Source organism: Bombina bombina, chromosome 3, assembly GCF_027579735.1.
Source record: "Bombina bombina isolate aBomBom1 chromosome 3, aBomBom1.pri, whole genome shotgun sequence".
Lineage (NCBI taxonomy): Eukaryota > Metazoa > Chordata > Amphibia > Anura > Bombinatoridae > Bombina > Bombina bombina.
In genome coordinates this window covers 460,333,813-460,347,232 of record NC_069501.1, presented here as the reverse complement: position 1 = coordinate 460,347,232, position 13,420 = coordinate 460,333,813, and the positions used below count along the sequence as shown (strand labels likewise).

The 13,420-nt window shown below is 36.0% G+C and overlaps 1 protein-coding gene across 1 annotated transcript in view; it reads left to right on the top strand.

The window, feature by feature from the left end:
- CNTN2 (contactin 2) overlaps positions 1-13,420 on the top strand; it is a 132,528-nt gene that overhangs the window by 22,749 nt on the left and 96,359 nt on the right. The window contains exons 2-6 of the mRNA XM_053704691.1: positions 1,794-1,856; positions 3,360-3,504; positions 3,699-3,874; positions 3,971-4,066; positions 11,089-11,285. Coding sequence (XP_053560666.1) covers positions 1,799-1,856; positions 3,360-3,504; positions 3,699-3,874; positions 3,971-4,066; positions 11,089-11,285 — 672 coding nt within the window. The 5' untranslated portion in view covers positions 1,794-1,798. The remainder of the gene's footprint in view (positions 1-1,793; positions 1,857-3,359; positions 3,505-3,698; positions 3,875-3,970; positions 4,067-11,088; positions 11,286-13,420) is intronic.

Below are 13,420 nucleotides of genomic sequence, written 5' to 3'. Positions count from 1 at the left end.
TTGCCGGGGAACGACTTTTGATAAACTTTACTATCTTGGCGTTCGTAACCAATTATTACGTGAGTGGAAATCTGTTAAGGTTCCTAGTATAAGTGAACTGTCTAATTTGCTGACATTACAAATGGCTATTGAATCACATGACCTTAAACTAAATTCTGACTCACACTGTAGAGCTTTCTTTGCCAATTTGAAAAATCTCATTTTTGCCTGGCCTGTAGCCTTACAACACCAATTTATAGAACCTTATAGAAATCCCCCCACTCTGATATCACTTGTACTTGAGGGAGAGTTTCCCCTGCACTGGTTAGAGTGTGATTGGAGGCCTGAATAGAGAAGATAAGTTGATGCTCTAGCTATTTGGACTCGAATAACACAGCGAGGAGGGGTTTTACGGGGGGGGGGGTGTTCTCTATTTCGGTGCTGTATGAATTTATATTTTGTTTGACTCTCTTTCCATGACCCAGTGGATATGTTTTCATTTTACTATTTCTGCTAATGTTAAATGGAATAAGGTGAAGTTAATTATGCAGAATTATTCATTTGTTTCGTCGTTTTTCTTTGTGTCTTTTCTCTAAAAACTATTATGTACGGTAATTCTTCAAGGTAAATGTAATACATTTGGTATTGTTTTATTCTTATTTTTCTCATATTCTGGTGCTGTATGAACTCATATCATTTTGTTTGAAAACCCAATTAAAAAAAAAAAAATTGATTGATCAAAACATTTCTGGTCTACATGTGTGAAATGTGTCACATTTTGTTTGCTTCCAAATATTGTAAACTGGCATCACTTTGTCAATTAACCATGTGGTCAACATTTGAGGTTCTATAAAGTTGTCTGTGCTGTTTAATTCCATTGACTTTGTTTTTTCTTGGCGCTATGTAAGAAGAACTATATTTTAAGTTCCTACAATGATTCCACTGATGCTATGTTGTGCTGTTGGTTTAAACCTAAGCATTGATCTTTGAGGTTTGTGTTCTTTCAAGTTCAGGATAACTCCAGGATATGAAAAGTTTTAAACTTTGTTTCGATTTCCAAGATTTCTTGCTAAAGGGACAGTCAAGTCCAAGTCCAAAAAAAACTTTCATGATTCAGATAGGGCATGTAAATTTAAACAATTTTCCAATTTACTTTTATCACCAATTTTGCTTTGTTCTCTTGGTATTCTTAGTTGAAAACTAAAACTAGCAGGTTCATATGCTAATTTCTTAGACCTTGAAGGCCGCCTCTAATCTAAATGCATGTTGATAGTTTTTCACCACTAGAGAGCATTAGTTCATGTGTTTCATATAAATAACATTGAGATCATGCACGTGAATTTACCATGGAGACAGCTCTGATTGGCTAAAATGAAAGTCTGTCAAAAGAACTGAAATAAGGGGGCAGTCTGCTGAGGCTTAGAGATAAGGTAATTACAGAGGTAAAACGTGTATAATTATAACTGTGTTGGTTATGCAAAACTGGGGAATTGGTAATTAAGGGATTATCTATCTTTTTAAACAACAAAAATTCTGGTGTTGACTGTCCCTTAAGCAAAAAGGTTTCCCAGCCCTTAAGCAAAAATGAATCCATCCCAGCTATCTTTGAGAAATTGTTATTCATATAAGGTCCAAAGAGCAATTTGTGTGGGACAATAGCTTATTATTTAGAGAAATATTATCTAAGGAAAATGCATACAATTATTTGTTGATACATTTTATGTAAATGGTGATAAATCTACTGTATTTAATTAATGTGATACCTATTCCTGTGTACCCGTATTTATATGGATCTGCACTTTTTTTCCTCACAGACATCATGTGGCCTTCCTCCTCTGTTTTCCTCCTCTTCTCTTCTGTTTTTTTCTTATATACAGGTAAGTTAAGTGTAGTGTTCAGAGTAACAATTGACATGTATATAAATCCATATCCATAACTTCACTACAATGTGGTCTCCTCCTCAACCAACATTAACAATGAAAGTTTTTTCCCCCAACAATATATTCTTTATGGCAAGTTCATGGTGAAATCACTGTATAGTAAGTGTAGGGAATTAGGTATACAAAGGATATAATGTGACTACAAAAAAGGAGTTTTCATGTTCTCTTAAAGGGACATTAAACACTAAATACATGCTAGATAGAATGATGCATTCAAAGAAAAGATTAGTCCATCACTAACATGTAGATGTATTTTTTAAAATTTCATTAGTTGTTTAAAAAGTGACAAAATAAGTGTAAAGTTTTAGTGTCTATAAAACACTGGGAGCTGCCATGTTGTAACTTGTGTTACCTTCTCTGCTGTGGCCAATTAGGGACCGTTATAAATAGGTCACTAGAGTGTGCAGCCAATGGTTGTGCTGGATTTAACAGTGTTCTGCACTTCCATTTCTAACAGGAACTGAAAAGCTCACAATTTCAGAATGGAATTACAGGCAAAGAGGACAAAATAAATAATGAAAGTGTATTGCAGAGTTGTTTTTATTATATACAATTTATCATTTTATATTACCATCACAAAGTGTTTAATGTCCCTTTAAGGATTGATGATCAAAAATTTGCTGCCATGGTGGATAATCACACAAAATCTTTGAGATTTTTTTAGACCTTAAATTGTAATGCATGCTTCTTTCCTTCGCATACAGAACACTGTATAGTGAGATAAACATCTCTTAAGGTAAAATTTGTATTTCATTTTCATGTCCCTTTACTAATTCTATAGCTAGACTAGGATCTCAGGTTTGGTCTTCTTGACCATTTGTGGTTTGCAGTATATTGTAATGTGGCTCTTGCTTTCCTATAATTCATCTTTGTATCTCTCCTACTAGCTCTTACTTTTTATCTATTCTTTCTTAAAGTCTGTCTATTATACCCTTATCATGTCATCAATATATACTCTATTATTTATTTCACCAGCACTTGACTGTCCTTGATCTCATTTTTTCTTGCATTGGTTAATGCATTTCCAACACTTGGGCAAATGTAAAGGTGAAAGGGTCAAGTAATCACCTTGTAATTAAAAGAATTTTCTGCAGTCTTCCAATAGATTAACATTTCAGGATTCTGAACTATATTAGAACATTAACTCATTGTTAGCTGCAATTGTTTTTTTAGTGCTCAAATTCCACCCACCACTGTCCTTATATGGAGGAGCCAATCGGAACTTGTTTCCCACTGGCATTGTATTAAAAAAATCAGTGTTTGGCTTCAGCTGAAAAGATAAGGTTACAAGCAACAAATTAGGCACAGATATGTGGCAAATTTCACAAAAATCTACAAGTTTCAGACCTAAATTACAGAAAAAATGGAGCATCATAGTAAAAATGTTTTACTACACATAATTAAGCATTTCATATTATAATCTCAGAGTATTGTATCTAGGCTTGTCACACACAGCAGAGTCTACAGAGGGGTATGGACCTATTTTTGAAGAACAGCCCCAAAATTCTTTATTCCCTGAAGAATCTACAGAACATCAAGTCACTCTGTCCTGTCGTGCACGGGCCAGTCCTCCTGCCTCCTACAGGTAACAGCAAAACCTAAGCTTTCTACACATAGCCATAGTCTTGCTTTCATATATTGGTGGCGATTTAGAATGCAAAGAAGCTTATCTTAATTTAATCAATTTTAAATAGATGCCATTACTTCCAGTTAATAACACTAATTGCTACCTAGTGATGTCGTCTTTTTTTTCTCTCTCTCTATTGCACCACTCTGCAGGTGGAGAATGAATGGCACAGAACTAATCTTGGGGGCAAACTCAAGTTACCAGCTGATAGGGGGGAACCTGGTTATTTTTAAACCCACACAACCCAAACATGCAGGAACTTATCAATGTGTGGCCACTAATTCCCGGGGAACAGTACTTAGCAATGAGGCCTCCCTTCGATTTGGCTGTAAGTAATTTTGCATTTTTTTATGGATAGCAACAAAACAGGGAGAAACTACTTGCTAAATAATATTTTTCTGTTTGATTTTTCTTTCCTTTCCAGATCTGCATGAATTTCCAACAACAGAGAGGGAACCTGTTAAGGTAACAGAAGGATGGGGTCTAACGATACCCTGTAACCCCCCACAACATTACCCAGGTAGGGTAACCCAAATACAGAATATATTATAAAGAAGCTAACTAAAAAATGAAAGTTGCTTATGCATAGTAACACTAATTTAAATAAGTGAGTCGAATACCCTGAGCTGTTACAACTCTTAGCTCAGCATTACGACTGCAGGTACAAAATTCCCAAATTATTTATGGTATCTTTCTTGTAACATACATTATTTAATTCTTCAGAGAGTTTAGTGAAATACATTGAGCAATTTAAAGGGACATGAAATTCAACATTTTTCTTTCAAAATCCAAATAGGTCATACATTTATAAACAACTATCCAATTTACCTCTACTTTAAATTTGCTTCATTCTCTTGGTATCCTTTGTTGAAGGAGCAGCAGTTAGGATGTTAGCTGAACACATTGGTAAGCCAATGACAAGAGGCATATAGGTGTAGCCACCAATTAGCAGCTAATTCCCAGCACCTGAACCTACCTAGGTATGCTTTTCAGCAAATGAACTGAGCAAATTAGATAATAAAAGTATTGGAAATTTGTTTAAATGTGCATACCCTATAATATTTTCTGTATATACTATTTAGCTTACAATATATTTTTACATCTTTTTTTTCTTTTAAGCAGGTGGCGAGAATCCATGATTCATTACTCCTGGGAATTACTTTTCCTTGCCACTAGGAGGAGGCAAAGATTCTCAAACCCCAATATCTCTATAAAACCCATCCCAACTCACTGGCACTTCATTCTTGTCTTTGCCTCTACTGTAGGAGGATGGTGAATTAAGATGTGCATTTGATTCTTCAGTGAGAGGGGTTCTCAGGCCGAGTTGAAGCCCATTTCTATGGTCTATGGATCTTAAAGCAGTGTTTGTGGATGCTCTGGTAGTTCTGTGGTCATTTCAACTAGCTTATGTTTTTTTCCACTTCTGGTTCTCCTTCCCAGGGTGATTACCAAAATCAGACAAGAGGGAGTGTGAGTGATTCTATTTGCTCCAGCTTGGTCTTGCAAAGTTTGGTATGTGGATCTAGTTTAGATGTCATGTTGCCCTTTTTGGTCTGTTCCTTTGCATCCAGACCTTCTCTCTGAAGGTCTGTTTTTTCATCCAGGTCTCAAATCTCTAAGCTTGATGGCATGGAGATTGAACGAATAGTTCTTAAGCAGAGAGGGTTCTCCGATTCTGTTATTGAGACTCTGATATAGGCTTGTAAGCCTGTGTCCAGGAAAATTTATTGTAAGGTTTTAGGACCTTTATTTCTTGATATAAAGATCATCTTTTTTTCTGGCATTCTTTTAGAATTCCCAGGATTTTGCTATTTTTGCAAGATGGTTTATATAAGGGTTTAGCCGCCAGTTCTTTTGAAGGGTCAGATTTCAACTCTTTCAGTTATTTTCCTCTACAAGATCTTCCAGATATTCAAAGGGCTAGATTTATCAAAGCTGAGGCGTACAGGGGCACGTATATGCACCCCTGTATGCCTCAGCTCATCTGTGGCGGGGCGAAATTACCTGCAAATAATCACTATTTCACACGAGCGGAATTTTGCGCTCACGTGCAATCTCGCCCCCTGCTTGTGCACAGCCAATCACACGGGGGCAGGAGCTGTCAATCTCCTCGGTTGGACTCGACCGCGGAGATTGAATTTCGCCACCATAGAGGTGGCGAAGAGGTTAAGGAAGCAGCGGTCTGGTGACCGCTGCTTGATAAATTACGGCGAGCAAGTTCTTGTGAGAACTTGCATCCGTAGGGCTTTGGTAAATCGAGCCCATAGTTTTGTTCAAGCTTTGGCTAGAATTAAGCCTGTTGTTAAACCCATTTTCATGGTTTTGATACTTTTGCAGGCTCCTCCATTTGGGCCTATGCATAAGGATTGTTTCTTTGGCATATTTTTGGAAATTAAGCAAATTTGATAATAGAAGTAAATTGGAAACTCTTTTAAATGTTTTGCTCTGTCTGAATAAAAAAAAAAAATCTTTGGGTTTCAAACCCTTTACTTTATATAAAAGGTAGAGAGATAGGGCATATGCAGACAAATTGAAGATCTAACATTGAGATTATTTAGTATGCACTTAAAATAGTTTAAATGTAATCATTAAAGTGTCATGAACACTTCTCCTAATCAGGCAAGGCTGTATGATGTGAGGGTAAAAGGGTTAACAAAACACTTTCTAAACTATTTTAGCTCCAGAAACTACAAAAATATATTTTATCACCACCCACTATCAGCATCTATAACTTCAAATGCTGCTACCACCAAGGATTAAAACTGGGAGTCCTTGGTCCCCCAACTACACAGATTAAAATCCCCCCAAAAATAATTATTCATATATATATATATATATATATATATATTTAAATAAATATATATATATATATATATATATATATATACAGGGCTCAAAATTTCCACTCTTTACTAGCCAATGGCGAGTGGAAATTTAATGGTGGTGAGTAAAAGTTAGTGAGTGAAAAAATGTACACTCCTATTGCAGCATTGACAAACATACATTTTGGGCTATGTGCTAAACATTATCTAAAGGGATGTTATATATCCTAGAAAGGGCAAGGATAAGTTATTCCTCTAGGGCTGTAGGAACCCCATTAATGTTTAGACTGTTACTACTGAGAGGGCAAACAGGGGGGCAGAGAGGTATAAAGATGAAAGAGGGGAAAGAGAGAGAATAAAGAGAAGATATGGCCCTAGAGATAAGGGAGAGGATAAAAAGAGAGATTGAAGAGAGAAGGGAGGGGAGATAGTTAAGAGAGTGAATGAAGAGATGATTATTAAAAAGAAAATGCAGAAAGAAAAAAAAAGTGCACCTCTATGCACATATTTACTGTATGTAGCATTATTTAATTTTTCTAAAATAACAAATATTAAAAATAACTGCACAATAATGTGTTTCACAATGGCTAAAGATACACAAAGAGGGGGTGGAGTAGTGAATGTGGTGTGGGTAGGCTCAGAAGTGGCGAGTAACATTTTGGCCTTGGCTAGTGGTTTACAATCTGAAATTTTGAGCCCTGTATATATATATATATATATATATATATATACATACAGTATATATATATACTGTATATATATATATCACACACACAAATACTGAACTGATGAACTCTTAATTTTAAAGCTTACCAATTGTTACCAGCTTGTCGACTGAAATGTTAGACGAAAGCCTAAACTTTATAAAGGAACATTTATTCTGAACAAAAAAGAAGCCACAGTACATTTAAATAAATAAAAGAAAACTTAACAAACAAACACAATGCAAAACAGTTTTGAAAAGCAAAAGGGAGAAAATATTTCAGAACCCTTCTAATTCCAGAGAAATGGAATTGTAAGATGGCCAGATACACTGTTATCCAGTGTAGAATTACAAACATATTGTTGAAATCAAAGGTATATACACATATCTCTGGGATCCAATTTCTGACCAGGCATCTTTCAGAGTGGACCAGGAAAGTAACTACCACCTCTCTTTTATGGCATGTCATAAAAACTCTGAATCATTGGCTGAAATGTTAGAACAATGTATAACTTGTTGTTATGTTATCTAGTACATTTACCAATATAGGTAATCCTATTGTGACATCATAAGGATTATTTTGATACCAAACATGACATGCCTAGCATAAGAGGTGTCTTAAATGCATGATTTCTAAAGAAAATATTATTCTAATGTCATCTAACTCTTAATTGACCTAAGGCCTGTGTCTTGATACTTGACACTGTTCTATGTCACTGTCTTTGTGTACACCTTTACTGTCTTAAAGGGACATGCAACCCAAACGTTTTCTTTCATGATTCAGATAGAGAATACAATTTCAAACAACTTTCCAATTTACTTCTATTATTTAATTTGCTTCTTTCTCTTGTTATCCTTTGCTGAAATGTTTATTTAGGCAAGTTCATGTGCAGCAGAGATCCTAGGTTCTAGCTGTTGATTGGTGGCTGCATCTATAAACTGATTGTCATTGGCTAACTCATGTGTTCAGTTAGAAACCAGTAGTGCATTGCTGCTCCTTTAACAAATTATACCAAGAGAATAAAACAGATTAGATAATAGAAGTAAATTAGAAAGTTGTTTAAAATTGTATTCTCTATCTGAATCATGAAAGAAATTTTTTGGGTTTCATGTCCCTTTAAGGCATCAGGCCTCTGGTGGTGGGCAATAAAATTTGGCCAAGTGAAACTGAGAAGATATTTATGACAGGAGATCTGTGTTTTAAGGAAAATGCACAGGGACATACATCCTCTAAAATAACAAAATAGCACAAACAGAGAAAAGTTAACCCCTTAGACCTAAAATCATGAGGTCTTTATGACAAAAAAAGCTACTCTTAATAAAGAAGAGGATAATGTTTTGAGTTTCCCTCTTCATTTTTTCTGGCATAGTGTACTTTTCTGTTGAGAAGTCAGTCACATAAATGACCACCCTTTTCTCCCCACCATCTCCCACTCCATGTGGCCAACATTTAATATCACTATTCTTGGCCTAGGTTTAGGGTTTTGGGCCAGGGATTGAGGTAGAAATAACTAGCTTGTATGCCAAACAAAGTTGCAATGCATCGCTTGCCTTCTCTGGCATCTTGGAGTTAACCAACTTTCTACCATCTGTCAACATTTTCTGAATAGCAAATTTTACAAAACACAGGTCATGTTGGTCCTACTGTGATCTTTTTGATCTATCAATAATATTGTAGCAGCAGTCCCTAGACAGGAAGACAGACAGAGAAACATACCAAATAACTGCTGACACTGGACACCAGTGTTCTCTCTAAGGCCAGTTTTGTTTGGTTTCCTTATTAACTGTTTCACTGCTGGGCCACACACAAAACTGGCCTTAGAGGGAACACTACTGGACACATGCACAAAATAATTTGCAGTACAAAGAGTACATGCTCTTGTGCAAATCTATAGGCAGAGCACATACAAACCAAAAGCCAAGCCAAGACAGCAAGGCCTGAAGATGTCTTCAGCCTGAGGCACCATTTAGTCGGCATCCAGCACTACTTGATTTTGCCTACTTATATGTGAATTAAATAACTCTGGGGATCCAATACCTCTCTCTATTTGGACTTCTGAACTGGTTCTGTTAAAATGTCATGAGGCCACTGTGCAGTTTCATAGCTATCTTGCTAGACAGACCCCCCCCCCCCCACACACTTAATTTGTAGATGGAACAAATGTTTTTTTTTTTTCTTTTATAACATATGTTGCTAAATTGTACATTTATAAACAGTGTTCTCCATAGAAAATTTTGCAATTATCATGTTGCCGGGTGGGGGCAGTGTAATACTTTGCAATACATTTTCAGTTATTTCTAATTGTTAAAAAGCTATCCTAAGCACAAATTAATTGCATAGCTAAACATAAATTGATTATATTTTAACTTGAACAACAAACATTGAAAATATTTAATATTAGCTAATTTTATGTTAATATTGGCTTGAATTTTAGCCGGGTGGTGCACACACTAAGGGCCAGATTACAAATGGAGCGCTAATTTATTGTGCGCCCGCAAACAGGCAAATTTGCCCATTTGCAGGCGTGGGATAAGCAACCAGCCATTACAAATGGTTGTTTATTGCTACTGTGAGCTAGCGCTTATAAAATTAACCAGAGATCAGATCTCTAGCTAATTTTTTAAATGTCCATCAAATGGTCCCAAAATCAAGTGTAATATACTTTATTAAAAAAATAAAGATAGTATTTTTTATTAAAATAACTGCAATAAGTAGGTTTAAAGCGGATGTGGGGTGTTGGAAAAAAAAACGGCACTGAAAAGTGCCTTTACATAGCGGTCTATGGGAACTGTGTTTTCCAGTAAATATATATGTATATGACTGTATCCATATATATTTATGTGTTACTATGTGTATATATACACATATGAACACATAAATATATATGTACATAGTAATATACATATATATTTACAATTTGCTACCATCACTGCGCGACTCACCCCCTTCTCTGCGCTAATTCTCATGCCGTGTCTCACTGAAGGCTCTTATTGGAGCATATGCATTAGCATTGAGCTTAATTCCTAGGACATACTTGAAAACGAGAGGAATCTCAATGTATCTTTCCTGGTAAAATATTTTATAAATAAATAAATAAATAATTTTGTAATACTAGGGCACATTTGTGTGCGCTGGTATTAATCAGTTGAGCCCAAATATCACTTTCGCAAAAATTATATTTTGAACTCCACTTGTAATCTAACCCTAAATAGGTCACGAGGAGAACAATGATATTATTATTACAACATAGATATGTTTGTAACTTAGATGTGATACATTGACTTTAAAGAGACATGAAACTCAAAAGTTTTCCAATTTATTTTATTTATCCTTTATTTAAAAGAGGTAGGTAGGCTGAGGAGCATCCACATGTCTGGAAAACCCTATTGCAGCAATTTTGCAAGAATGATTTTAGCAATGTTATACAGTGGGAAAACACTACTGCCACCTAGTGCTAAAGACAGATGCATGGTACATACCTAGGTATATTCACACAAATGTAATAATAGAACTAGAAACATTTTTAAAAATTGTATACTCTGACTAAATCATGAAGTATAAGTTTGGGTTTCATGCAAATATTTAATGCACTGTTTCCATCAAAACAAAATTACATTTAAAATATATCTAAATAAATATATATATATGGTAGGCATGTATTAAAGGTAATGTGTGACTTACATGTAGCTTTAAGGTTTATGGCCTTAATGTATTTCTGAATGCACATGTGAGTTTGAGTAAGAAATTGAATATGCTGGGGTGTAATACTGTTGCCAAAAACATATGTTATCTTTTATTTATATAAGCATTTCATTATTTTTATATATGTATAAATATATACTGTACATATATCTATTTATTTATTTATTTATTTGTTTTCTACTATTTGTATAATTCTTATTGAGGTTGGTTAAACTTATTTTTATTTCAAAATTCCAATATAACCTTTATTTTCAATTGTGTTCTGTTGTTTGCACTTAAACCTTATATAAATTCATATCACATTTATTTCCTAGGCCTGTCTTATCGCTGGCTCTTGAATGAGTTCCCTTCCTTCCTGCCGAATGATTCCAGACGCTTCGTGTCCCAAGTGACTGGAAATCTATATATTGCTCGCACAGAGGCACTGGATGAGGGAGGATATTCTTGTCTGACCACTAGTCAATTCTCTTTTACCACCAAGAGTGTCTACAGTAGCTTTACTAAGCTTAGCGTCACCCCAGAAGGTCAGTGGCACATTTAGATACATATAGCAGAGAAGCTATCTTGTTACCTACACAAAGTTGGGGTAATCAATCTCCTGAAGTTCTTAAAAATAATTACTAAATGCATTTCATTCCAGTTTTTAAATATATGGGGCTGAATTATCATCGGTCTGTCCGACATGATCTGCTCAGCGGATTATGCCCGACAGACATCGATGAATGCAGACAGCATATGCTGTTGGCATTTATCATTGCACAAGCAGTTCTAGTGAACTGCTTGTGCAATGCCGCCCCCTGCAGATTCACGGCCAATTGGCTGCTAGCAGGGGGTGTCAATCAGCCCGATCGGTTAGGATTGGCGGATTGATGTCCGCAGTCTCCGAGTAGGCAGACCAGTTATGGAGCAGCGGTCATATCTGCTGTTTCTGGCAAGCCTGGAGGCTCGCGCGGAAACACAGGCCCTTATATGTCAACACAAAACAACACAAAATAGCAAGCTTTATGTTGTTTCTCTAAAAAATAATACTCTCTGTTAAAATTTCATATGAGATCTTCTTGCAAGTTATTGAGAACATATTTAGTGCACTACATAATAAGTGCTCATACGTATCTATTAAAAAGGGACATTCTTCTCAGACCCCATTCTAAATGGGAAGAAAGATGGCTGCTTGAGATGGGGACGTGGAAACCCCTCACATTCCACTACAAAGCCATGCTACAAGACCACTCAGAAGGCCTCCCAAGCCAAATCAAAATGTGGTGCAAGGAGTTGGCTTTAATCATATCAGATATAGAGCTGAAAGCAGCGATTGAATTGACAAAAAAAACGATCCATTGTATAACGATCTTCGAAAGTTATATGAAACTAATGCTACAATGGTACAGAGTGCCCACCAAACTGTCGAGAATGTTTCCTAATGTATCTCCCGATTGCTGGAGATCGTGCGGAAGGGTAGGCTCCAATTCCCATATATGGTGGTCATGTCCTAAAATAAAGGACCTATGGAAAGATGTTGAGACACTCTTGCATTCTATGAATCTGACTATACAGCTAACGCCAAGGGTGGCACTCTTCCACATCATGGATAATACTCTCCCCAAATGCAGCAAGCAACTGGTGATCTATGTGATGGCGGCCACCAAACTTTGCATTGCTAGAGCCTGGAAACAGGTTACCTCACCCACGATTTCGGAAGTCTGTGAGGTAATACAATACTTAGCCAACATGGAAAAATTTGCATATAGCTCGTTAGAGCGAATGGAAGTTTACTGGGCAATTTGGGGTGACTGGATTCAGATCCAGTAGACCCATACGGACTCCCGTACCGCTCTTCCTCTCCCTAGGCAGTTGGGACAGGAGATACCGCGCACAAGTAGTTTTAACCCCCTTTTTTTTTTTTTTTTTTTTTTTTCTTTCTTTTCTCCCCTTTCTCCCCCACTCACTCTCTTCATGTCTCCATCTCCACTACCGCGTTCTTTACCCTAACCCCTTCCCCTTTCCTCACCTCTTCTTACCTGAACTTCCCCTCCCCCTCCCATGTGATGACTCCCTCCCTACTAACCCTATAACCTACCCCTTACTCCCAATGCCACTGAATGACCATGTTAAAATACAGACCGACAAAGTAATTGAGAAACGTGGTTACAACTGTCACTTCAACCCTATCACTACGACTCTGGAGTTATACTCCGCTATCCGTGACTTCTAGATACATAGTAGACTCCCCGCATTGACTGAATAGAAGCACAAATATTGCTTACAATATATATGGATGTATATAACTCTGCAATACGCCTAATTGTTATATGTTAATGCTATGTAATTGTTTTGATGTACTTGTGGAAAGTAATTTCTTTCTTTGGTTATCTAACTGTATGTACCTTTTGTTCTTAATAAAGAAAAAATTTAAAACTTAAAAAAAAAAAAAAAAACTTTTTTTGAAGCAAAGTAATATTCATTTAAAAATATATGTAAAACTAAATAAATATTCATTTAAAAATATATGTAAAACTAAATAATAATAAATGAAAAGCTGTTATACAAAAAAAAAAAAAAAAAAAAAAAGGGACATTCTAACACAAAATATGCCCCTTTTGAACTCTGTGATCAACACAGCTGATGCTGACTGATGAAAATTTCAAG